The sequence below is a fragment of the Poecile atricapillus genome, chromosome 23, assembly GCF_030490865.1.
Source record: "Poecile atricapillus isolate bPoeAtr1 chromosome 23, bPoeAtr1.hap1, whole genome shotgun sequence".
Lineage (NCBI taxonomy): Eukaryota > Metazoa > Chordata > Aves > Passeriformes > Paridae > Poecile > Poecile atricapillus.
This window is the reverse complement of record NC_081271.1, coordinates 2,471,610-2,499,521: the sequence shown is the minus strand read 5'-3', so window position 1 is coordinate 2,499,521 and position 27,912 is coordinate 2,471,610. Positions and strand designations below refer to the sequence as shown.

General features: G+C 47.7%; 1 protein-coding gene across 2 annotated transcripts; it reads right to left on the bottom strand.

Annotated features, from left to right (window-relative positions):
- Window positions 1–27,282, bottom strand: IKBKE (inhibitor of nuclear factor kappa B kinase subunit epsilon). Of its 2 annotated transcripts, none has more exons than XM_058855690.1 (20): window positions 26,956–27,282; window positions 26,129–26,269; window positions 25,879–26,008; window positions 25,356–25,537; window positions 23,406–23,566; window positions 22,831–22,941; window positions 22,443–22,622; window positions 21,325–21,527; window positions 20,114–20,178; window positions 19,932–20,023; window positions 18,285–18,386; window positions 14,192–14,261; window positions 14,003–14,067; window positions 12,289–12,365; window positions 10,411–10,450; window positions 7,411–7,512; window positions 4,565–4,661; window positions 3,225–3,319; window positions 1,315–1,386; window positions 1–808 (listed from the first exon to the last, which is right to left on the bottom strand). In XM_058855690.1, exons 1-20 carry the CDS (start codon window positions 27,040–27,042, stop codon window positions 775–777), a joined length of 2,106 nt encoding a protein of 701 aa, XP_058711673.1. In that variant the 5' UTR covers window positions 27,043–27,282; the 3' UTR covers window positions 1–774. The 2 variants fall into 2 exon arrangements, with proteins under 2 accessions (XP_058711673.1, XP_058711672.1); XM_058855689.1 differs by having other exon boundaries at window positions 3–808; window positions 14,003–14,115.
- Between the last annotated feature and the right edge of the window lie 630 nt (window positions 27,283–27,912).

Here is a 27,912-nt window from a genome sequence, read left to right as displayed (position 1 = left end):
GCTTTGGAAGCTGCTCCATGGGCTGGGGCTGTGGGATGGGGGTGACAGCCCATAAATGACGCTGGGGACAGGCAGGGGGGTGGCTGAGGAGCAGCGGTGCTGACCCTTCCCACAAACATCTCCCGATCCCATCTCCCATTCCCGGATCCCAGCAGTCCCTATCGCTGCTCCACACACTGCCCTGGCTGGTGGTCAGGGAATTTCGGCTCCTCATCAACCCCAAGGTCAAAACCCAGTCGGGAACCCAGAGCAGAGCGGCTGCCCCTAAAAAGGGTCCAGAGCGGGCCAGCAGAGCCCTCCCGCAGATCTCCGGGCGATTCCCGAGGGACAAGGTGGGAGGGATGTGCTCCTCCTCCATCCAGTTTCTCCAGAAACATAAAAGCAGGGAAGGGTTGGGAATGTCTTCCCAGCTCCAAGCACTCAGAGCCACCAGCATCCCCCCTCCAGCACGTTAAAAGTGGGAATAATTCCTAAATAAGTAAGAGGATGAAAGGTGAAGCCTCTTCTTCTTCCTCGTCTGACACAGTGACACAGAAACCATAAAAACGCCAAGTCCTTCAAGCGTTTTTTAACAAGAAAAAGATAAAACCCCACTCATTTTTTCCAGCCAAACTTCCAGAGGCTCAGGGCACTGGGAGCTGATGGATGTGAAGAGTGCTGGAGCACAGAGGTAGCACACAGAGAGCTCCCAGGGCACGGAAATCCGACGGCTCCTGCGAATTCCCCGAGGTTGGAAGTGGTTTTGCTTCAGCAGCTGCACCTTCACCGTGTCCCTCAAACGCTGGGAGTGGGAGCAGCCCCACCCAACCTGCAACAAAACCAAAGGATTTAGGCCAGATGTGGTCCTAAAAACAGGGCTGAATTCCCAATTTCCTGGGTTTTGTCTCCTGGACATCCTGCTGTCCATATTCCCGTTGTCCATTTGCGTTCAGAGGAAAGGATGCAGAGGAGGGAGATCACGGGGGCTGAAAGGATTTTCATACAGAAAATTTGAAGGCATTTTCATACAGAAAATCTATTTCCCCATGGCAGTGAACAGCAGTGGGTGCTGGACAGCACAGAGAAAAGGCTGGCAAGAGGGTGAGGAAATGACAGAAGTTCATGGCTAAAACTCCAAGAAGGAGAAATTGTGCTGCTGCCAGGCCATGGTGCAAACTTGGGGCAGTTCATGAGCCCAGGTGAAGCAGCCCAGGAGCGAGGGTGGCTGTGCTTGGTGGCTCGAAGGGAGCCCACCCAGACCCTCCAGAACATTCCAGGTGGGAGGAGCAGCGATCCCTGCTGGATCCACACCTCCGGGTGCTCTCACTCACTCACCGCTCGATGATGCTGTTGTTGAGCTGGAGATCGCAGGTGACCGACCTCATCTGCTCCAGCAGCTCCTGCATCCTGCAGGGACACACACAGCTCTAATTCCTGCATCCTGCAGGGACAGACACAGCCCCAATTCCTGCATGGACACAGCCCCAATTCCTGCATCCTGCAGGGTCACAGCCCCAATTCCTGCATCCTGCAGGGACACAGCCCCAATTCCTGCATGGACACAGCCCCAATTCCTGCATCCTGCAGGGACACAGCCCCAATTCCTGCATCCTCCATGGACACAGCCCCAATTCCTGCATCCTGCAGGGACAGATCCAGCCCCAATTCCTGCATCCTGCAGGGACACACACAGCCCCAATTCCTGCATCCTGCATGGACAGATCCAGCCCCAATTCCTGCATCCTGCAGGGACACAGCCCCAATTCCTGCAGGGACACAGCCCCAATTCCTGCATCCTGCAGGGACACAGCCCCAATTCCTGCAGGGACACAGCCCCAATTCCTGCAGGGACACAGCCCCAATTCCTGCAGGGACACAGCCCCAATTCCTGCATGGACACAGCCCCAATTCCTGCATCCTGCAGGGACACAGCCCCAATTCCTGCATCCTGCATGGACACAGCCCCAATTCCTGCATCCTGCATGGACACAGCCCCAATTCCTGCATCCTGCAGGGACACAGCCCCAATTCCTGCATCCTGCATGGACACAGCCCCAATTCCTGCATCCTGCAGGGACACAGCCCCAATTCCTGCATCCTGCATGGACACAGCCCCAATTCCTGCATCCTGCAGGGACACAGCCCCAATTCCTGCATCCTGCATGGACACAGCCCCAATTCCTGAATGGACACAGCCCCAATTCCTGCAGGGACACAGCCCCAATTCCTGAATGGACACAGCCCCAATTCCTGCATCCTGAATGGACACAGCCCCAATTCCTGCATCCTGCAGGGACACAGCCCCAATTCCTGCATGGACACAGCCCCAATTCCTGCATGGACACAGCCCCAATTCCTGCATGGACACAGCCCCAATTCCTGCATGGACACAGCCCCAATTCCTGCATGGACACAGCCCCAATTCCTGCATCCTGCAGGGACACAGCCCCAATTCCTGCATCCTGCATGGACACAAACAGCCCCAATTCCTGCATCCTGCAGGGACACAGCCCCAATTCCTGCATGGACACAGCCCCAATTCCTGCATCCTGCATGGACACAAACAGCCCCAATTCCTGCATCCTGCAGGGACACACACAGCCCCAATTCCTGCATCCTGCAGGGACACAGCCCCAATTCCTGCATGGACACAGCCCTAAGCCCTACATCCTGCATGGACACAGCCCCAATTCCTGCATCCTGCAGGGACACAGCCCCAATTCCTGCATCCTGCATGGACACAGCCCCAATTCCTGAAGGGACACAGCCCCAATTCCTGCAGGGTCACAGCCCCAATTCCTGCATCCTGCAGGGACACAGCCCCAATTCCTGCATGGACACAGCCCCAATTCCTGCATGGACACAGCCCCAATTCCTGCATCTGGCAGGGACAGACACAGCTCCAATTCCTGCATCCTGCAGGGACACAGCCCCAATTCCTGCAGGGACACAGCCCCAATTCCTGCATCCTGCAGGGACACAGCCCCAATTCCTGCATCCTGCAGGGTCACAGCCCCAATTCCTGCATGGACACAGCCCCAATTCCTGCATCCTGCAGGGACAGATCCAGCCCCAATTCCTGCACTGCTCAGTCCCTGCTCCCCACGGGAGCAGCTCCTGCTGGAGGGCTGGGATGTTCCCCAGGACTCGGATCTCGTTTCCAGCCCTGCAGACACAGAAGCCCCACCCCATCCCCAGGAGGAGCAGCAGGATCTGCTCCCCCCATCCCTGTTCCCAGGACTCACCTCAGAGCCATCTCCTGGCTCAGGGGGACGGGGGAAGGCACGGGAGGAGCCAGGGCCAAATTCCATCTCTCCATCTGGAGAAGCCTGTCCAGAGCCTGGGGAGATGGAGAGTCCTGGGTGCCCCCAGCACGGAGCCAAACACCCAGCAGCACCCACAGGGTCACAGCCAGCACTGCCCCAGGACAGGGAAGTCACCCAGGGGCCACCACATCCACCAGGAGCTCGAGCCCCAGCTCTGCAGCTTTTCCTCCTGTTGAAATTCCCGTTTATCCCATGGGATCCCCCGTGCCAGGCAATCCCTGGCACCAGCAGAGCCTCTGCCAAAGGTTTCCCCATTCCCTGCTCACAGCAACAGCTCCAGCTTGGATCACCCACAAAAAACTGCAGCAAGGGGTTTAGAAACACTCCAGGAGGCTGGAGAGGGAGCAGGAGCTGGGAAAAAAAACTGGGGAAAAACATGGGGAAAAACGGGGAAAACCAAGGGGGAAAAAAGGGGAAAAATGGAGGGAAAATGGGGGAAAAATGGGGGAAAAAGGGGGGGAAAAAAGGGGGGGGGAAAAAAAGGGGGGGGAAAAAAAGGGGGGGGATAAAAAAGGGGGGGAAAAAAGGGGGGATAAAAAGGGGGGGAAAAAAAGGGGGGGATAAAAGGGGGGGAAAAAAAGGGGGGGAAAAAAAGGGGGGGAAAAAAAGGGGGGGAAAAAAAGGGGGGGAAAAAAAGGGGGGGAAAAAAAGGGGGGGAAAAAAAGGGGGGGAAAAGGGGGGGGGAAAGGGGGGGGGAAAGGGGGGGGAAAAGGGGGGGGAAAAGGGGGGGGAAAAGGGGGGGGGAAAAGGGGGGGGGAAAAAAGGGGGGGAAAAAAGGGGGGGCGAAAAAGGGGGGGCGAAAAAGGGGGGGGAAAAAAGGGGGGGAAAAAAGGGGGGGGAAAAAAGGGGGGGGAAAAAAGGGGGGGGAAAAAGGGGGGGGCGAAAAAGGGGGGGAAAAAAGGGGGGGGAAAAAAGGGGGGGGCGAAAAAGGGGGGGCGAAAAAGGGGGGGGAAAAGGGGGAAAAAAGGGGGGAAATGGGGGAAAAAAGGGGGGAAATGGGGGAAAAAAGGGGGGAAATGGGGGGGAAATGGGGGGAAATGGGGGGAAAATGGGGAAAAATGGGGAAAAATGGGGAGAAAATGGGGAGAAAATGGGGAGAAAATGGGGAGAAAATGGGGAGAAAATGGGAAAAAAATGGGAAAAAATGGGAAAAAATGGGAAAAAAATGGGAAAAGAGGAGGCAGGGAGAGCAGAGAAGCAGGGCAGCCCCTGGCCTCAGGGAGGAGGAGGAGGCTGAGGAGCTGCAGCCCTGCACCTACACCCTGCAGGCAGCCCTGGCACTCCATCATCTCCACGCTGCAGGCACTGATGCGGTTGCTGAGCCTCTTCAGGTGCTTCTTGATCTCACAAACTTTCCTGGAGAGACAAAAAAACCACGGCAAAACTCCCGGTCAACGCTTGGCATCGTTAATTTATTTTGATGTTAATTTTTGGAGGTTAATTTTTATTTTTTTTTGGATGTGTTTTAATGGCACGTTGATTTCTGCAGGATTCAGAATCCTGAAGGGAAGCAGAGGAGTCACAGCAATGCTGCAGCTCCAGCAGCCAGGTTATCCAAACAGCACTGGAAGCTCTTAATTAGCTGTTAATTTCCTTAATTAATTAATTAGGGAAAGTTTTTAAATGAGGCAACTCGGGCCTCTCGTCCCTTGGAGAACCCAGCAGAAACATCAGGAGTTGTATAAAAATATAAAAATGTTTTTCTTGGCTTTAAATATAGTAACAAAGGGAAGAATATTTCAGGTGAATTACCCACCTCGAGTCCCCAGAAAAACAACCACCACCCCACAAACCCCGGCAGGAAATGAAACAGGACAATTAAAAATGAAGTAACAAGAAAAATTAAAAATATCCAGCTGTGACTCAGTGCTTTCTCCATAAGGAGAGGAAAACAGGTATAAAAATACCCCAGGAAAATATGGAGAAGGATTGTTTCTCCCTGGGAAAAAACTGGGGGGAAACTGGGGGAAAAACTGGGGGAAAACTGGGGGAAAAACTGGGGGAAAACCACGAATAAACTACAAAAAACTGGGAAAAAACTGGGAAAAAACTGGGGGAAAAACTGGGGGAAAAACTGGGGGAAAAACTGGGGGAAAACTGGGGAAAAACTGGGGAAAAACTGGGGGAAAACTGGGGGAAAACTGGGGGAAAACTGGGGGAAAACTGGGGGAAAACCACGAATAAACTACAAAAAAATGTGAAAAAAATGGGGAAAAACTGGGGAAAAACTGGGAAAAAAATGGGGGAAAAACTGAGGGAAAACTGAGGAAAAACTGGGGGAAAACTGGGAAAAAACTGGGGAAAAACCACGAATAAACTACAAAAAAATGTGAAAAAACTGGGAAAAATGGGGAAAAAAGGAAAAAAAAAGGAAAAAAAATGGGAAAAAATCGGGAAAATCGGAAAAAATGGAAAAATATGGGGAAAAATGGAAAAATATGGGAAAAAATGGGGAAAATATGGGGAAAAATGGGGAAAATATGGGGAAAATCGGGAAAAAAATGGGGAAAAATGGGGAAAAAAAGGGGGAAAATGGGGAAAAAAGGGAAAAAATGGGGAAAACTGGGAAAAGGGAAAGAGGAGGCAGGGAGAGCACAGGGCCAGGGCAGCCCCTGCCCTCAGCTCCTGGAGGAATTCTGAGCATCTGAATCAAACTCCCAGCACAGAAACCCCCTCCACCTGTAAATCCATCAGCATTTCCCAAATCCCCATTTCCAGCAGCATTTCCCAAATCCCCATTTCCAGCAGCATTTCCCAAATCCCCATTTCCAGCAGCATTTCCTAAATCCCCATTTCCATCCCCACTCTGGATCCAGAGCCCTCGGGATCTCGGATCCTCCTGGATTCCTCCCCTCTGTAAGAATCTAGAAATGCAGGGACATTTCTCTGTCTATATAATTCTTTAAAAAACACATCAATCATATATAATACTGATAAAAAGACTTCCAAATATCTCAGAGTAAGCCAGAGTTTGTAAGAAATTAAATAGAAAGTAGAAAAATGTTTCTTTTGACACAGAGGTGAAAGTATAAGTTTTAAGAGGGTTCCACACTTGGAGTAAAGATAGAGGAAAAAAGGTGTAGCTTTTAATCCTTCTTCTTCCTTCTTCTCCATGCTTCTGCATTTTTTAGAAGCACAAAATATGATTAGTTTAGAGTTAGTTGCACTTTTAATTATGTGAGTAGATATAGAAAACTTATTTGTTGAGATATAATAACAATACAAGTGTCTGTAGTTAATGGGGTAAAAATTGGTATAAAGGTGAAAAGACAGCGTGGTTTGGGGTGGTTTTGTATCATTAGTACAAGATGAGCCAGGTTTTGGTGATTTGAGCTTGTGCAGTCTGGATAAACCTGCCAAGTTTTTGTAAGGATCCTTCAATAAACACCAGAAACCAGAATCTAATGAGCCCAGGAGTTTTCTTTGAATAATAAAGACTGAGATAAGTGAGACTCCCCATGAGAGAGGATCCCAGGGGAATTCAGCCCAAAAGAGGCTGAGAGAAAAGTTATATCCACAGGGAATTCAGCCCAAAGGAGGCTGAGAGAAAAGTTATATTCACTGAGAATTCAGCCCAAAGGAGGCTGAGAGAGAAAAGTTATATTAACTGAGAATTCAGCCCAAAGGAGGCTGAGAGAGAAAGAAAAGTTATATCCACAGGGAATTCAGCCCTAAGGAGGCTGAGAGAGAGAGAAAAGTTATATCCACAGGGAATTCAGCCCAAAGGAGGCTGAGAGAGAAAAGTTATATCCACAGGGAATTCAGCCCAAAAGAGGCAGAGAGAGAGAGAAAAGTTATATTCACTGAGAATTCAGCCCAAAGGAGGCTGAGAGAGAAAAGTTATATTAACTGAGAATTCAGCCCAAAGGAGGCTGAGAGAAATGTTATATCCACAGAGAATTCAGCCCAAAAGAGGCAGAGAGAGAGAGAAAAGTTATATCCACAGGGAATTCAGCCCAAAAGAGGCAGAGAGAGAGAGGAAAGTTATATCCACAGAGAATTCAGCCCTAAGGAGGCTGAGAGACTAAAGAGAAATTATATCCATAGAAAATTCAGCCAAAGAGAGAGAAGTAACACCCTGTCCCAAATGCCTGGGGGCTGTTACCTCATCCTGCTGCTGTGCAGGGCCAGCGCCTCCTGGTACTGCTGGACACAATCGCTCTGGAAAATGGACACAACTCTCCTGGCCAGGCTCCCCAAATTCAGCCTAAAAGCAGGAATGAGACAGGGAACAGCGGGATTTCCTTAAATGTGTGCAAAGAATGACAGGAGAAAGGGGATGGATGCTCAGAAATGAATTAGGGAGAAAACAAACCCTGCTGGGGATGGAGAGAGAGGTTTTGGGGTACAGAGGGAGGTTTTGGGGATGGAGAGAGAGGTTTTGGGGATACAGAGGGAGGTTTTGGGGGTACAGAGGGAGGTTTTGGGGATGGAGAGAGGTTTTGGGGATGCAGAGGGAGGTTTTGGGGGGTACAGAGGGAGGTTTTGGGGGTACAGAGAGAGGTTTTGGGGGTACAGAGGGAGGTTTTGGGGATACAGAGGGAGGTTTTGGGGATGGAGAGAGGTTTTGGGGATACAGAGGGAGGTTTTGGGGATGGAGAGAGAGATTTGGGGGGTACAGAGGGAGATTTGGGGGGGATACAGAGGGAGGTTTTGGGGATGGAGAGGGAGGTTTTGGGGATGGAGAGGGAGGTTTTGGGGATGCAGAGGGAGGTTTTGGGGGTACAGAGGGAGGTTTTGGGGATGGAGAGGGAGGTTTTGGGGATGGTGAGGGAGGTTTTGGGGATGGTGAGGGAGGTTTTGGGGATGGAGAGGGAGGTTTTGGGGATACAGAGGGAGGTTTTGGGGATGGAGAGAGAGGTTTGGGGGTACAGAGAGAGGTTTTGGGGATGGAGAGAGGTTTTGGGGATGCAGAGGGGTTTTGGGGATGCAGAGGGAGGTTTTGGGGATGGAGAGGGAGGTTTTGGGGGATACAGAGGGAGGTTTGGGGGATACAGAGGGAGGTTTTGGGGATGGAGAGAGCTTTTGGGGGTACAGAGGGAGGTTTTGGGGATCCAGAGGGAGGTTTTGGGGGTACAGAGAGAGGTTTTGGGGATGGAGAGAGCTTTTGGGGGTACAGAGGGAGGTTTTGGGGATCCAGAGGGAGGTTTTGGGGGTACAGAGAGAGGTTTTGGGGATGGAGAGAGAGGTTTTGGGGATGGAGAGGGAGGTTTTGGGGGTACAGAGGGAGGTTTGGGGGATACAGAGAGAGGTTTTGGGGGGATACAGAGGGAGGTTTTGGGGATGGAGAGGGAGGTTTTGGGGATGGAGAGGGAGGTTTTGGGGATGGAGAGGGAGGTTTTGGGGGTACAGAGGGAGGTTTGGGGGTACAGAGGGAGGTTTTGGGGGTACAGAGGGAGGTTTTGGGGGGATACAGAGGGAGGTTTTGGGGGTACAGAGGGAGGTTTTGGGGATGCAGAGGGAGGTTTTGGGGGTACAGAGGGAGATTTGGGGGTACAGAGGGAGGTTTTGGGGGTACAGAGGGAGGTTTTGGGGATACAGAGGGAGGTTTTGGGGATGGAGAGGGAGGTTTTGGGGATACAGAGGGAGGTTTGGGGGTACAGAGGGAAGTTTTGGGGATACAGAGGGAGGTTTTGGGGATGGAGGGGGAGGTTTTGGGGATGGAGAGAGAGTTTTTGGGGATGGAGAGAGAGGTTTTGGGGATGGAGAGAGGTTTTGGGGATGCAGAGGGAGGTTTTGGGGGATACAGAGGGAGATTTTGGGGGATACAGAGGGAGGTTTTGGGGATACAGAGGGAGGTTTTGGGGATACAGAGGGAGGTTTTGGGGATGGAGAGAGAGGTTTTGGGGATACAGAGGGAGGTTTGGGGATACAGAGGGAGGTTTTGGGGATACAGAGGGAGGTTTTGGGGATGGAGAGAGAGGTTTTGGGGATACAGAGGGAGGTTTTGGGGGTACAGAGGGAGGTTTTGGGGATACAGAGAGAGGTTTTGGGGATGCAGAGGGAGGTTTTGGGGATGGAGAGGGAGGTTTTGGGGATGCAGAGGAAGGTTTTGGGGGTACAGAGGGAGGTTTTGGGGATACAGAAGGAGGTTTAGGGAGGTTTTGGGGATACAGAGGGAGGTTTTGGGGATACAGAGGGAGGTTTAGGGAGGTTTTGGGGATACAGAGGGAGGTTTTGGGGATACAGAGGGAGGTTTTGGGGATGCAGAGGGAGGTTTTGGGGATGGAGAGGGAGGTTTTGGGGATGGAGAGGGAGGTTTTGGGGATGCAGAGGGAGGTTTTGGGGGTACAGAGGGAGGTTTGGGGGTACAGAGGGAGGTTTTGGGGGGATACAGAGGGAGGTTTTGGGGATACAGAGGGAGGTTTTGGGGATACAGAGGGAGGTTTTGGGGATGGAGAGGGAGGTTTTGGGGATGGAGAGAGGTTTTGGGGGTACAGAGGGAGGTTTTGGGGATGGAGAGGGAGGTTTTGGGGATACAGAGGGAGGTTTTGGGGGATACAGAGGGAGGTTTTGGGGGTACAGAGGAAGGTTTTGGGGATACAGAGAGAGGTTTTGGGGATGGAGAGGGAGGTTTTGGGGATACAGAGGGAGGTTTTGGGGGTACAGAGGGAGGTTCTGGGGATACAGAGGGAGGTTTTGGGGGATACAGTCCCCTGTCACCCCCCAGGGCACTGCTGAGGAGTCTCTGCCTTGGAATTTAAGGCAAATGTTCAAGGTTAGGCTGAGCATTCAGGGACACAGAGGAGGCTGTGAAATTTCACCCTCCCTGCTGCACACTGAAGTGGGAATTTTATTTCTTCCCTGTGACAAATCCCCCTGGTTTTTTGGTGGGAACTGAAAGGAGGATTCTTAAAAGTACAAAACCCATCAGGCACTTCCCTGCCCTGGAAGTCAAACATTTAGGGACGCAGGGACACTTCCTAAATCAGCATCACAGTGAAAAAATTGACAGTAAATGAATTTTCTTCACAGAAAAGTTCCCAGGAAGTCCAGTGAGAGCAGCAGCCATGGGCTCATCCCCTCCTCCAGCACAGAATCAGCTCCCTGTCCCCTGCTCTGCAGAGCTTCTCCCTCAGCTTCTCACTTATCCCACAGGACTCACTTATCCAGCTTGTGGATCTGTTCCTCGTTGTAGCCCAGCCCTGGGGAGGAGAGACATTGTCACCACACAATAAATGGGTGATTATAAATATATGTAATATATTTAGGTATATTTATATATATTTATTATATTTTATTTTGTTATTTTTTATATATATATTATGCATTTATGCATATTTATATATATTTATTATATTTTATTTTGTTATTTTTAATATATATATTATGCATTTAGGTATATTTATATATATTTATTATATTTTATTTTGTTATTTTTTATATATATATTATGCATTTATGTATATTTATATATATTTATTATATTTTATTTTGTTATTTTTAATATATATATTATGCATTTATGCATATTTATATATATTTATTATATTTTATTTTATTATTTTTAATATATATATTATGCATTTATGTATATTTATATATATTTATTATATTGTATTTTGTTATTTTTAATATATATTATGCATTTATGCATATTTATATATATTTATTATATTTTATTTTGTTATTTTTAATATATATTATGCATTTAGGTATATTTATATATATTTATTATATTTTATTTTGTTATTTTTAATATATATTATGCATTTATGTATATTTATATATATTTATTATATTTTATTTTGTTATTTTTAATATATATATTATGCATTTATGTATATTTATATATAAAAATGTATATAGTTATATATAAAAATATATTTATATATGATATATATTTTTATATATAAAATAATATAATATAAAAATAATATAAAATAAAACAATATAAAACAATATAAAACAATATAAAACAATATAAAACAATATAAAAAATATATTAAAATATAAAACAATATAAAACAATATTAAAACAATATTAAAAATATAAAACAATATAAAATAATATAAAAAAAATTTTAAAAAATTAAAAAATATAATATAAAACAATATAATATAAAACAATATAAAACAATATAAAAAATATAAAATATATAAAACAATATAAAAAATATAAAAAATATAAAACAATATAAAACAATATTAAAACTATATTAAAACAATATAAAACAATATAAAACAATATAAAAAAATATAAAAAAAAACCCAATATAATATAAAACAATATAATCAATATAATCAATATAAAACAATATAAAACAATATAAAAAATATAAAACAATATAAAACAATATAATATAAAACAATATAATATAAAACAATATAATATAAAACAATATAATATAAAACAATATAATATAAAACAATATAATATAAAACAATATAATATAAAACAATATAATATAAAACAATATAAAACAATATAATATAATATAATATAATATAATATAATATAATATAATATAATATAATATAATATAATATAATATAATATAATATAATATAATATAATATAATATAATATAATATAATATAATATAATATAATATAATATAATATAATATAATATAATATAATATAATATAATATAATATAATATAATATAATATAATATAATATAATATATATATTTATAAATATATTTAAATATGCACATATATATGTAATATATTTATAATACTTATATATTTATGTAAATATATGTATTTATAGATATATTTATATCTTTATAATTTATATAAATATATATATATATGTGAAATAAATTTCACAGCCCAATAAATGGGTGATTTCACAACACCCTGAGGCTGCTGAAGGGGATTTTCCTGTTCCCTGGGGCAGCTCTCAGGACACAGAACAGATGCTCCACGAGGTCCCTCTGTGATTTGGGGATTCCATGAAATAATTGCCAATCCCAACAAACCAAACCCATCCTTTTTGGGACTGGGACATTCCTGCCTGTGGCCCCATCACTCACTCAGACACGTCCTGGCCTTCTTGAACTGTTTGTAGATCCCCTGCATCTTCTCCAGGCAGCACTCCATCTGCTGGATGCTGCCAGGGAGAGAGGAAAGCATTTGAAAATCATGGAAAATTCGGGGACTTAGAAAGAAAGTTTGGATTGGAAAGCCCTGGGGAAAAAGTGTTAAAGGTAAAATGGGGAATGTTTGTCCTTGTGCTTGCTAAGATGATGTGAAACTGCGCCTGTGTAGCCAGTATGTGATAAATGATTTAATTGTTAGATGGGATTAGATATAATTATTGTTTAAAGAATCATGAGGAACAGTGTGAGGGGTTTGGGGGGGATCATGAGAAATCCATGCTTGGGTAAAATCGATGTATACAACAGAACAATGTAAGTTTAATAATTAATAATTAATAATTAGTTGTATAAGGATGGAGTATAAAAATATGTTCAGCTCAAAACCAATTGGGTCAGATTTGTGTCTGTGCACCCAGAGCTCTTTAATAAAGCACCTCCATACAATAATTCTGTGATTTTGTGTTCCTGAAGGTTAACGAGGGGAGCGGGAAGGACCCGTGAGGCCCCAGGGCAGGGAGGGCTGAGATCATTTTGGGGTGAAATGATCACTTTGGGGTGTGCTGTGACCCTGCTGCCCCCCAGCACCCCCCGAGCGTGGGGTGGCAGCGGGGCTGTGCCTGGCAGGGGAGCTGCTCCAGCAGGGTGGGGACAGCGATTCCACCAGCAGGGATTCCACCACCAGCGATTCCACCAGCAGGGATTCCACCAGCAGGGATTCCACCAGCAGGGATTCCACCACCAGCAGGGATTCCACCAGCAGTGATTCCACCAGCAGCAGGGATTCCACCAGCAGTGATTCCACCAGCAGGGATTCCATCACCAGGGATTCCACCAGCAGGGATTCCACCAGCAGGGATTCCACCAGCAGGGATTCCATCACCAGCGATTCCACCAGCAGGGATTCCACCAGCAGGGATTCCACCAGCAGGGATTCCATCACCAGGGATTCCACCAGCAGGGATTCCACCAGCAGGGATTCCACCAGCAGGGTGGGGACAGCGATTCCACCACCAGCGATTCCACCACCAGCAGGGATTCCACCAGCAGGGATTCCACCACCAGCAGGGATTCCATCACCAGGGATTCCACCAGCAGGGATTCCACCAGCAGGGATTCCATCACCAGCAGGGATTCCACCACCAGGGATTCCACTACCAGCGATTTCACCACCAGGGATTCCATCACCAGGGATTTCACCAGCAGGGATCCCACCAGCAGGGATTCCACCACCAGCAGGGATTCCACCAGCAGGGATTCCACCACCAGGGATTCCATCACCAGTGATTCCACCAGCAGGGATTTCACCACCAGCAGGGATTCCACCACCAGGGATTCCATCACCAGTGATTCCACCAGCAGGGATTTCACCACCAGCAGGGATTCCACCAGCAGGGATTCCATCACCAGGGATTCCATCACCAGCGATTCCACCACCAGGGATTCCATCACCAGGGATTCCATCACCAGCGATTCCACCACCAGGGATTCCATCACCAGCGATTCCACCACCAGGGATTCCATCACCAGCGATTCCACCAGCAGGGATTCCACCACCAGGGATTCCACCAGCAGCAATTCCACCACCAGCGATTCCACCACCAGGGATTCCACCACCAGGGATTCCACCAGCAGCAATTCCACCACCAACCTCTTGTCCTCGTGCACCTGCTGCCTGTCCTTCAGCAGCTCGGCCAAAATCCCATCCAGGGCCCCCTGGAAGTCAAAGATGCTGTGGGAGCACTGGGAGAGCTCCTGGTCCACCTGCAGAGGATGGGGAGAGGTTGGGAGCAGCTCTGCAAGAGCTGAGAGGGCTCCTGGGGCTGGGGATGCTCCTCACCCTCTGCAGCTTTGTCTCCAGCACATCCAGCCCAGCCGGGTCCCTGCTGCCCCCAGGAACAGCCTGGAAGCTGAGCAGAGACAGAAAATGAAGATTCCTGGAGGAGGGAACAATCCAGAGGCAGCTCCCACTGAGGCAGAGGAATCCCTCTGGTGCTGGGCTCCTGGGAGGCTGCAAAGTGATTTCTTGGATTTTTCAGAGCGCCAGATCTGAGCCACGAGACACAAAGTGCTGATCTGCTACAAACTCACCCTGTTGTGCCCAGTTTGTTCCAAAATCGTTGGGTTTACACCCACTGGCTCCAGGCCAGCTGGGATGGGGGGTGTGTGTGTGTGTCCCTGCAGCTGAAATATTCCTGATTTAATGTTGGGAAGAGCCAGAGCATCCCGCTGTTGGGGTCAGAGATGCAAGGTATATACCTTTATCTGTAATGCCTAACTCTGACACCCAAAAAAGCACTGAGTTTTGCATAGCACCATGGAGACAACAGGTAGAGTTAAGTAGAAAAGATTGAAAATGTAAATGTGTGAATTAGAAAGCTTCTTAAATCACTGGGTGAATGGGTTGAGGTTTAAAGTTTAAAGTAGTTTAGAGAGCCGAAGACAAGATGGAGGATTTAGGGTGTTGTCCCTTGTCCTTCTTCTTTCTTCTTCATGTTCTTCTCCTGGGGGTTTTTGGGTGGTAGTGAGTGATTGGGTAGAAAATGTCACAGTGCAGCACACAGGTGTTGGGTCATTGGGTCACTAAGAAAAATAGCTTAGTTGGCACCTGTTAATTGGGTAAATGGACATATAAAAGACCTTGAAGAAGATCTTTGTTGGCCATTTTACCCCCTTTCTATCATAGTGCACAGAGCTCCTTGTACCTTGTAATGCTGATAAGAAAAAATAAACAACTGAGACTGAACGAGAGAAAAAACTGCCTCCCTCTCATCAATCTTCAGTTCAAAAAGAACCCAAATCTAAAAGTCCAGTAATAAGACATCCAGCTGCTCCTGGCACTCCAGCACTCAATGGCCACCACGTGTCCCTGGATGATTTTGCTGCTTTTTTTGGGTGAAATGGAAATTAAGAGACTTTGCTAAATGGCAAAGAATGAAAGGACAGCAAGCCAGCGGCAAAGAATTTTCCACTACAACAGCAACAGCTACAAAAAAGCAGCAGAAAAGCAAAATATCCCTGGGTTGATTGAGATAAAATGAGATCAGCTTGGCCCAGGACAGCTGGGTGGGAAGGAGGGCGTGGGGAAGGGGAAGCTTGAGGGCAGCCCAGGTTTCTCCTGTATTTTATATTTATATTTTATATTTATATTTTATATTTATATTTCTATTTATAATTTATATTTACAATTTATATTCTATATATATTATATTTATATTTTATATTTTATATATATTTTATATATATTTATAGATATTTTATATTTTACATATTCTATATTTATATTTTATATTTATAATTTATATTTATAATTTATATTTTATATATTATATTTATAATTTATATTTTATATATATTAAATATATTATATATATTTTTTATATATTTTTAATATATTTTATATTTATATTTTATATTTATATTTATATTTATAATTTATGTTCTATGTTCTCTATTCTATGTTCTATGTTCTATTTTATATTATTTTATATTGTATATTTATAATTTATAATTTATGTTTTATATTTATAATTTATATTTTATAATATGTAATATAATTTATATTAATACTATGTATTATAATATATCATTGTAATATAAATGATTATATTAGATAATGTTATTACATAATTATATTATTATAATACATTATATTATAATATTATCATATTATATTATAAAATGACATATAATTAATGTATATTATATAATATATATTATCTACTATAATATATACACAAATAAATCTATTTTATTTGTGTATATATTATATATATGTATATATATATATTTATGTATATGTATTATATAATTTTAATTATATAATACATATACATAAAATTTATAATTTAAATTTATATTTTATATTTATAATTTATAGTACATAATATAATTTATAATATTTTAATACTATATATTAGAATATATCAATACTATATAAATTATTGTATTATATAATATTATATAATTATATTATTATAATAAATACATTATATTATCATATTCTATTATAAAATTATATATAAATATATAATATATAATACATTCATATATAAATGTATATTATAATATGTATTATATACTATATTAGATACACAAATAAATCTATAATATATATTTTATATTATATAGAATTTAATTTATATAATATATATATAAAATTGATAATTTATACTTATAATTTATAATTTATATTTCTAATTTATAGTATAGAATATAATTTATAATATATTAATACTATATATTAGAATATATCAATATGATATAAATTATTGTATTATATAATATTATATAATTATATTATTATAATAAATACATTATATTATATTATCATATTATATTATAAAATTATATATAAATATATAATATATAATACATTCATATATAAATGTATATTCTATAATACATATTATATACTATATTATATACACGAATAAATCTATAATATATATTTTATATTATATATAGTTTAATTTATATAATATATATATAAAATTGATAATTTATATTTATAATTTATAATTTATATTTATAATTTATAGTATATAATATAATTTATAATATATTAATACTATATATTAGAATATATCAATATGATATAAATTATTGTATTATATAATATTATATAATTATATGATTATAATAAATACATTATATTATCATATTCTATTATAAAATTATATATAAATATATATATATTTATATAGTATATAAATTATATACTATATTATATACACAAATAAATCTATAATATATATTTTATGTTATATATAATTTAATTTATATAATACATATATAAAATTTATTATTTAAATTTATAATTGATATTTATATTTATAATTTATAGTATAGAATATAATTTATAATATATTAATACTATATATTAGAATATATCAATATGATATAAATTATTGTATTATATAATTATATGATTATAATAAATACATTATATTATAGTATTATAAAATGCTATATAAATATATAATATATAACACAAACACATGCCCTTGTTTTTAATATTTAGTTCTAAGATCCAGAAAAACACTGAATTTCATAGAATATGAAATTCTTGAGCATGTTTTCATGGTGATACATGAAAACAAATGCTAAAGTTAGATAAGAAAAGTAAGTGTGTAGATTAGAAAGTTTCTTAAATCACTGAGTGAAAAAGTAGTTTAGAGAACAAGAGACAATATAGAGGATTTAGGGTGTTGTCCCTTGTCCCTTCTTCTTTCTTCTTCATGTTCTTCTCCTAAAGGTTTTTAAGTAATAGTGAGTGATTAAATAGAAAATGCCACAGTGCATCACAGAGGTGATGGGTCATTGGGTCATTAAGAGAAATAATATATGTGTCTGTTGTTAATTGGGTAAAAATAGGTATAAAGATAAAAGAACTGTGTATTTCGGGGCCATTTTGTGTATCAGACATGAAGTGAGCCACAAGGCCTTGTTTGTACCATCAGAAGAAAGAAATGTTCCAAATTGCAAAGATTAACCTTGTAACCAGCCTGGAGAGAGCTGTTAAGTTTTGTGATCACCTGTTAATAAACACCAGAAACGAGATTCTAACGAGCTCAGGAGTTTCCTTGGAATCATAAAGACTGAGATAAGTGGAACTCCCCACGAGGGAGGATCCCAGAGGAATTCAGCCCAAAGGAGGCTGAGAGACTAGAGAAAAGTTGTATCCACAGAGAATTGAACCCAAAGGAGGCAAAGAGAGAGAAATTACACTGTGAAACCAAGGACTGATCATCAAAACCTGCAGCAAAGAGGGAGAAAAATCCAGAGTGGCTCCTTTCCCACGCAGTGAAATGTGAAATCCTCTCTCCCAGGAGCTCATTCCTGGCATTTCCTTACTCCTGATCATCCTCCAGGCACCTTGGAGAGCCCCATCTCCCCTGAGCCACAGCCCAGAGCCCTCCAGGCTGACTTACAGCACCAGTGTCTTCCCCTGGGTGAGCTGCAGGCAGGCCAGCACGGACTGAGCCCCTCTCCTCTGCTCCAAAATCCTGCAGCACTCGCTTCTCAGGTTCCCTCTGCCAAGAGACAAAACCCAGGAGTGCTCCTGGAATGAGAGCTCCATCCCGGGCCAGCGGCGTGGGAAGGGGTGGGGATGGAGCTGCTGCCTCCTCTGAGGCTGGGGGGGCTGGATGGACCTAAAACTGCTGCTTTTGGGGTGTCTCACCCTCTGCTCACTGTCCTGCCCCAAAAGGAGTGGGTAGGGCAGTGAAATCCAGCATGGAATCCTGGAATGGTTTGGGTGGGAAGGGACATTAAAGCTCATCTCACTGGGCAGGAACACTTCTGATAGATGCACACAGTGGTGATGATGATAATAATAATAATAGTAATGATAATAATAATTCTGCTCTTTTCCTCAGCCTCTCTCAAACTGAAAAAGTGACCCAAAAGGAACAAGAGGACAGGAGCATCCTCACAACACTGAGGAGTTTTTTCCCCCGTGGGGACACACTGCCCCTCCATCCCCCTGGTCCTTCTCTAGCTGGAAAAGCCTTCAGGGCACCCTCATCCCCCTGGGCAGGGCAGTGTCCCCATGTCCCCGTGTCCCCTGTCCCAGCCCTGGCACTCACATCACCCACTGGAGACCCCTGGGCAGGGCGGTGTCCCCATGTCCCCTGTCCCAGCAGTGGCCCTGGCACTCACATCACCCACTGGAGACCCCTGGGCACAGCAGTGTCCCCGTGTCCCCGTGTCCCCAGCCCTGGCACTCACATCACCCACTGGAGACCCCTGGGCACAGCAGTGTCCCCGTGTCCCCGTGTCCCCAGCCCTGGCACTCACATCACCCACTGGAGACCCCTGGGCACAGCAGTGTCCCCGTGTCCCCGTGTCCCCAGCCCTGGCACTCACATCACCCACTGGAGACCCCTGGGCAGGGCAGTGTCCTCGTGTCCCCTGTCCCAACCCTGGCACTCACATCACCCACTGGAGACCCCTGGGCACAGCAGTGTCCCCGTGTCCCCCTGTCCCCTGTCCCAGCAGTGGCCCTGGCACTCACATCACCCACTGGAGACCCCTGGGCAGGGCGGTGTCCCCATGTCCCCTGTCCCAGCCCTGGCACTCACATCACCCACTGGAGACCCCTGGGCAGGGCAGTGTCCCCGTGTCCCCCTGTCCCCTGCCCTGGCACTCACATCACCCACTGGAGACCCCTGGGCACAGCAGTGTCCCCGTGTCCCCATGTCCCCAGCAGTGGCCCTGGCACTCACATCACCCACTGGAGACCCCTGGGCAGGGCAGTGTCCCCGTGTCCCCGTGTCCCCAGCCCTGGCACTCACATCACCCACTGGAGACCCCTGGGCAGGGCAGTGTCCCCGTGTCCCCTGTCCCAGCCCTGGCACTCACATCACCCACTGGAGACCCCTGGGCACAGCAGTGTCCCCGTGTCCCCGTGTCCCCGTGTCCCCAGCCCTGGCACTCACATCACCCACTGGAGACCCCTGGGCACAGCAGTGTCCCCCTGTCCCCTGCCCTGGCACTCACATCACCCACTGGAGACCCCTGGGCAGGGCAGTGTCCCCCTGTCCCCGTGTCCCCGTGTCCCCTGCCCTGGCACTCACATCACCCACTGGAGACCCCTGGCCAGCAGCTCGCGGCCCCTCCGCAGCGCCTGCCCCACGCGCAGGGTCTGGTGAGCGGCACCCACGGCGCTCTGCAAGGCAAAGGGCACGGCCAGAGCCCGTGCCAGGCACTGGGCACCGCCAGCACCCTGCCAGGGGCTGCCCCTGGCCCCCACACCCACCTTGGCTGCGCTGCAGTCGGCCACCACGTCCACCCTGGGCACCAGCTTGGGGAAATCCAGCGCCGCTGAAAGACAGGCAGGGTCGGGGTGCTTTGTCTGTGAGCAGCTCCCACCCACCAAATAAACCCTGTGGGCACTCAGGGTTTCAGCCTCAGCGCTGGGGGCTCAGGGCAGCCCCCCCGAGGTGTTTTGGGAGCATGGAAGGAGGCAGGAATTCCCTGCAGAGCCCAGGGTGGAGCAGCAGCACATGGCAGGGGAAAACTGACCCTGAAATGCCCTAATCCACCTCCTGCCCTGCTCCAGGGAGCAGAAACAGGGCTGGGAACTGGCACTGGGAACTGGCACTGGGAACTGGCATCAGGACTGGGAACTGGCACTGGGAACTGGCATCAGGACTGGGAACTGGCACTGGGAACTGGCATCAGGACTGGGAACTGGCACTGGGAACTGGCACTGGGAACTGGCATCAGGACTGGGAACTGGCATCAGGACTGGGAACTGCCACTGGGAACTGGCATCAGGACTGGGAGTTGACACTGGGAACTGCCATCAAGACTGGGAGTTGACACTGGGAACTGGCATCAGGACTGGGAGTTGACACTGGGAACTGGCATCAGGACTGGGAACTGGCACTGGGAACTGGCATCAGGATTGGGAACTGGCACTGGGAACTGCCATCAGGACTGGGAGTTGACACTGGGAACTGGTATCAGGATTGGGAGTTGACACTGGGAACTGGTATCAGGACTGGGAGTTGACACTGGGAACTGGTATCAGGATTGGGTGTTGGCACTGGGAACTGGTATCAGGATTGGGAACTGGCATCAGGATTGTGAGTTGACACTGGGAACTGGCATCAGGATTGGGAGTTGACACTGGGAACTGGCATCAGGACTGGGAACTGGTATCAGGATTGGGAACTGGCACTGGGAACTGGTATCAGGATTGGGTGTTGGCACTGGGAACCAGTACTCCTGCTGCTGGAACTGGGGTCACTACTGGGAACAGGGACTGGCACAGCCTGGCAGTGGGAAAAGCAACTGGCTGAACTGGGATCCAGGTCAAACACTGCCCAAGCACCAGGATCATGCAGGAAATGGGCCCATCAGGCAGCTGGGAAATGGGAAATCTCTGAGGAAAATAACTGGAACAATTCCCTGTTCCCACATCCACTCTCCTGCCGTGACACATCTCCAAGCACCCACACTCACGGTCTCTGTAGAGCACCCCCAGCACGTCCTCGGGCTGCTCAGAGGTGCTCAGCAGGGTCAGGGGGCTGCTCTCTGTGGTTCTGCAGAAATTATGAGCTTGTAGATTGGGATCCAGCTCATACAGGTGTCCTTCAAAAAAATATTCCTGATGGTGAGGGGCTATATTTGTCTGTTTGAAGACGGCGTCTAAAAACTTGGCGGTACTGAAATGGAGAAAGGAGTGAAAGGATGGGGATAAGCCATGAGATGAGCACACAGGTTTTCATTCCTTTAGCAGCCTGATGCCCTCAAAATATAAAAAATTTTGATATTTTCTTAGCAAAATATCAGATAAGGTCAGCAGAGCCCCCAGGACACGCCCTGGGGCTCTCTGTGTGCCCTCAGCTCCCTTAGTGCACTCCCAGCAAAGGCTGATTTGAGCCTGGTGTGTTTTAACCTGGTTTGGGAGCAGTGCTGCCCCCAGGTTCCCCTGTTAAAGTGAGGGGCTGGTGCTTCTGAGCTCCATTCCTGTCTCTTTATGGACTTTTTGATTTGGGTTCTTTTTCCCTTTGAACTGAAGATTGATGAGAGGGAGGCAGTTTTCTCTCGTTCGGTCTCAGTTGTTTATTTTTTCTTATCAGCATTACAAGGTACAAGGAGCTGTGTGCACTATGATAGAAAAGGGGTAAAATGGCCAACAAAGATCCTCTTCAAGGTCTTTTATATGTCCATTTACCCAATTAACAGGTGCCAACCAAGCTATTTTTCTTAGTGACCCAATGACCCAACACCTGTGTGGTGCACTGTGACATTTTCTATTTAATCACTCACTACCACCCAAAAACCCCCAGGAGAAGGGACAAGAGACAACACCCTAAATCCTCCATCTTGTCTCCTGTTCTCTAAACTACTTTTTCACCCAGTGATTTAAGAAACTTTCTAATCTACACATTTACACTTTTCCTATCTAACTTTAACATTTGTTTTCATGTGTCACCATGAAAACATGCACATGAATTTCATATTATATGAAATTCAGTGTTTCCTTGAATCCTAGAACTAAATATTAAAAACAAGGGCACACAGTCTGTATCTCAGACTCCAACACATTCCCAAATCCACCTCCAGCCCAGCCTTACGTGTTGTAGGAGTGGATGTAGATGCGGTGGGAGGACGCCTGCTGCAGGGAGAACACGTCCACCACGATCCTGTGCAAAATGTCGTTGGTTCCTGCAAAAAACTGGTCGAATCCCCAGCATTTCTCCTGATCCACCTCCAGGATATTTGCCAAGACTGGGATCAGCTGGTCCTTCAGCCCCCTGCAGCAGCAAGGGAAGAAGAGATGTTTACATGGACTGGTGTAACCCCGAGTCACAAACGCTGCCCTGCACCCCCTTTTTCTGTCTGGAAAGCAAAGATCAGGTGTGAAAGCTGTGAGAGCTGAAGATGAACAGTTTATCTGCCTTGCTAACCCCCCCCGTGCTGTGTGAGGACACGGGAGCTGCAGCCCCAGCGAGGGACACTCACGTGGAGAGGCGGCAGGTGATGGGCAGCTCGTAGCTCCACTCGATGCTCCCGTTCTCCTGCCTCTGGATCCCTGCAATGGCCCCAGGAGGCTTCTCCGTGGTGATTTTGTACCTGTGGGAAGGGAATTGCTGGCTCTGACCCGAGCCAAGTGAGCTCTGGGCACTGCCTCCCTCGGGTGGAGGGGAAGGGCAGAGCGTGGATGTGCTGGGAAAGGTTAACTGAGGAAAAATAAAGTGCCCAGAGGGAAAATACTGCAAAGAACAGTCAAAACCTTCCTAGGGAGCATTAACCCTGCCTCCCCTTGCAGCTGTTTAGCCAGGAGGTCATGGGAATGCATTTTATCCTAGGATTAGCTGGGTTGGAAGGGAATTTAAAGATCACCTGGTTCCAACCCCCTGCTATGGGCAGGGATGCCACCCACGCTCAGTGTCCCACCCAAGTGTCCCTTTTGGAGGGGAAAAGTGGCAGATGGGACACGGGTTCTTCCCCACACCCCACAGGCATTAACTCAGGGCTTTGAGTGAAAGCAGCACTGAGGCAGCAGCAGCACAGCCCCAGCTCCCCACAGCACCCACATGATCTCCTTGTTCCTGCGGGGTCCCCCGAAGGGCACGAAGGGGAGGCTGCCGGTGGCAGCGTGGTAAAAGGTGACACCGATGCTCCACAGGTCCACGGTGACACCGAACGCCTTCTGCTGCGGCTTGCGCAGCACGGCTCGCTCGTACACGTCAGGGTGCTGGGGGGAAGCACAGAGAAATGGGTCCTCCCCAAAAATCACCTGTAACAGCTCTGGGTCCTCCCAAAAATCACCTGTAACAGCTCTGGGTCCTCCCAAAAATCATCTCCTGTAACAGCTCTGGGTCCTCCCCAAAAATCATCTGTAACAGCTCTGGGTCCTCCCCAAAAATCATCTGTAACAGAGCTCTGGGTCCTCCCCAAAAACCATCCCCTGTAACAGCACAGAATCCTCCCCAAAAACCATCTCCTGTAACAGCTCTGGGTCCTCCCAAAAATCACCTGTAACAGCACTGAATCCTCCCCAAAAATCATCTTTAACAGCTCTGGGTCCTCCCAAAAATCATCTCCTGTAACAGCTCTGGGTCCTCCCAAAAATCACCTGTAACAGCTCTGGGTCCTCCCAAAAATCATCTCCTGTAACAGCTCTGGGTCCTCCCCAAAAATCATCTCCTGTAACAGCTCTGGGTCCTCCCCAAAAATCATCTCCTGTAACAGCTCTGGGTCCTCCCCGAAAATCATCTCCTGTAACAGCTCTGGGTCCCCCCAAAATCATCTGTAACAGCTCTGGGTCCTCCCAAAAACCATCTCCTGTAACAGCTCTGGGTCTTCCCAAAAATCACCTGTAACCCCACAGAATCCTCCCCAAAAACCATCTCCTGTAACAGCTCTGGGTCCTCCCAAAAATCATCTCCTGTAACAGCTCTGGGTCCTCCCCAAAAATCATCTCCTGTAACAGCTCTGGGTCCCCCCAAAATCATCTGTAACAGCTCTGGGTCCTCCCCAAAAATCATCTCCTGTAACAGCACAGAATCCTCCCCAAAAACCATCTCCTGCAACAGCTCTGGGTCCTCCCAAAAATCATCTCCTGTAACAGCTCTGGGTCCTCCCAAAAATCACCTGTAACAGCTCTGGGTCCTCCCAAAAATCATCTGTAACAGCTCTGGGTCCTCCCAAAAATCATCTCCTGTAACAGCTCTGGGTCCTCCCAAAAATCATCTCCTGTAACAGCTCTGGGTCCTCCCCAAAAATCATCTCCTGTAACAGCACTGAATCCTCCCCAGAAATCATCTCCTGTAACAGCTCTGGGTCCTCCCCAAAAATCATCTCCTGTAACAGCACTGAATCCTCCCCAGAAATCATCTCCTGTAACAGCTCTGGGTCCTCCCCAAAAATCATCTCCTGTAACAGCTCTGGGTCCTCCCCAAAAATCATCTGTAACAGCTCTGGGTCCTCCCCAAAAATCATCTGTAACAGCTCTGGGTCCTCCCCAAAAATCATCTGTAACAGCTCTGGGTCCTCCCCAAAACCATCTCCTGTAACAGCTCTGGGTCCTCCCAAAAATCATCTGTAACAGCTCTGGGTCCTCCCAAAAATCATCTGTAACAGCTCTGGGGCCTCCCAGAAATCATCTCCTGTAACAGCTCTGGGTCCTCCCCAAAAATCATCTCCTGTAACAGCTCTGGGTCCTCCCCAAAAATCATCTCCTGTAACAGCTCTGGGTCCTCCCCAAAAATCATCCCCTGTAACAGCACAGAATCCTCCCCAAAAATCATCTCCTATAACAGCTCTGGGTCCTCCCAAAAATCACCTGTAACAGCTCTGGGTCCTCCCCAAAAACCATCACCTCTCTAACAGAGCTCTGGGTCCTCCCAAAAACCATCCCCCGTCACAAATCACGGCGCCCCTCCCTTTCCAAAGCACGGACCAGGCTCTCCGAGCCGCTGCTGCTCCCAGGTCACTGTGGGATTGAGGGACAGGGCCAGCAGCCTGGGACGTGCCCTACTCACGAGGTACTCCTCTGTCCCATAGACAGACACAAACTTCTCGTCATCCTCCAGCTCTCGGGCGGCTCCGAAATCCGTCAGTTTGTAGATGCTCTGCCCGTCCTCCCCCACCAGCCTCATGATGTTGCCGGGTTTGATGTCCCTGTGGACGATGCCGTTCTCACGGAGGTGGTTCATCCCTGCCACTGCGGGGAAAGGTGTGTGGGGCTCGGCACCGGGCTCCAGCGGGGTCAGATGGAGTTTAGGAAGGAAAAAAGGGCTGGAGAGGGGGTAAATCCCGCAGTGGTGGGGACTGGTGTGACTGGGGGGTGGAGAGGATGAGGATGTGGCAGGGTCCATCACCACAGCAGCTCCCCAGAGCAAGGAGAAACCCTCAGCACGGAGCTCACCCTGCTCAGGGCTGCAATTTCTGACCCCTCATCCCATCACCCAGGGCTGGTGCCTGCGGGGTCCCACCAGCACCATGGGGTCCCCAGCTGGAGGGTCCCAGTGGTGCTGGCAGGGGCTGGGGGTCCCCCACACTCACCCACACACTGCAGCACGATGAGGAACTCGGACTCAGCCAGGCCAAAAGCATTGGCTGGGTCTTCCAGCACATTCAGCAGGCTGCCACTGGAGCAATATTCCATCACCAGCACCTTCTGCTTGCTGCTGCCCTGCGGTGGGACACGCCAGGAGGGCTCAGCCCCTGTCCCTGCAGCTGGCCTGTCCCCCCAGCCAGGCAGAACCAGGCTGGGTTGGTCACCCCCAGGGTTTCCCAGGGGGTTCCCACTCACTGTCTCCTCCACGGCAAATAATTTGACAATGTTTTTGTGGTTCAGCTTCCGCAGCATCTCGAACTCTCTCATCTGGACCTCGTGGGGCCGCAGGTAGCTGGCATTGTTAAAGACCTTCACGGCAACCAGCTCCCCCGATTTCTGGGGAAAAAAAGAGGGAAAAGAGACACGAGGAGATGTCATTGATGTGCAGAGCAGCTCCAGGAGCTCTGCCACGGCTCCCACACCCGGCTCGGGATGTAAATGATGCCTCCGTACCAGGACGGCACAAACAATCCGCTGTTATTCACCTCCCTGCTCTTCCTGCCCCTGCACCCACGTGCTGAATGTCGCTGTGTTTATTCTGCCCCACAAAAATTCCCGTCCGGAGCCGGGGCTGGCAGCTCCCGAGGGATGGGGATGTTCCCAGCCCGCTCTCGCAGCCGCTCCTGCAGTTTGCTCAATAAACTTCAAAGGCTGCTGGGGAGCAGAGCCCCGCTCCAAGCCCGGCAAGTGTTTGCATGAACTATGCAAATGGCCAAGGATGGGCTTTTCAAAAGCCCCGGGCATTCCCCGGAAAGCAGCTTCTTCCCCCTGCGCCGCTCGGGAACGCGGGGACCCGGCCGGGAGAGCCCCAAAAGCCGCCCCGGACCCGCGGACCGGGGAAAGGAGCCCCGTGGAAAACGAAAATAAACCCCAAAGCAGCGGCTGAGCTGGTGCCAAGGCGAGGATCTCCCGGGAGGGCGAGTGAAGGGGAGTTCGGGCATCCCGCGGGGCGGGAGGGATGGGGGGCACCACCGGGGCTCTGGAGTTTTGGGGTTCCTGCCCCCCCAGCCGCCCCCGCTCACCTTGTTGCGAGCTTTGTAGACAGAGGCCGTGGCCCCCTGGCCCAGGAGGTCCTCGGTGCTCCACAGGTAGTTTGGGGTGCTCTGCATGTCCAGCGGGAAGCGCGGGGCTCGCCCCGGCCCTCGGCCCCGTGTGCCCGGCCCCGGCCGCTCCCCGGGCCCCCTCCCCGGCAGCACCGGCACCGAGCCCGAGCATGGACCGAACCCTCAGGGCGGCCGGGACCTGCCGGGGCTGCCAGCAAACCCCCGGGAGGTGCCAGGAGTCGGGAGAGAAGGAGCGCGGAGCGAGCGGCGCCTCCCCAGCCCGGGAACAGAAACCCCCGGATTGCAAAACCCGCCCGGCCCCGCTGCAGGAGGAAATGCCTCAGCTTCCTGCTCGAGAGAAAAGCTGCAGCCCTGCAGACATCCCCCGGCACGCCGCTCCTCCGGCAGCTCCTCCGGCAGCTCCTCCCGCAGCTCCTCCCGCAGCTCCTCTGCTGCCAGCGGAGCTCTGGGGAGCAGAGCCGGGTCGGGATCTGTGTGCCGGGTCGGGATCCCTGTGCAGGGTCGGGATCCCTGTGCAGGGTCGGGATCCCTGTGCAGGGTCGGGATCCGTGTGCAGGGTCGGGATCCGTGTGCAGGGTCGGGATCCGTGTGCAGGATCGGGATCCGTGTGCAGGATCGGGATCCCTGTGCAGGGTCGGGATCCCTGTGCAGGGTCGGGATCCTTGTGCAGGGTCGGGATCCCTGTGCAGGGTCGGGATCCGTGTGCAGGGTCGGGATCCGTGTGCAGGGTCGGTGTCCAGCCCTTGCTGTCTGTGCTCCACCCCTGCACCGACACAGCATCGCCTGGAAAAGCTGAAACCGAGATCTTTGGGGTCCCTGTGGGGGTGCGGGGTGGGATGGGGGACAGAGTGGGATGTGGGATAGGGTGGGATGCGGGATGGGATGTGGGACGGGTTGGGATGCGGGATGGGATGT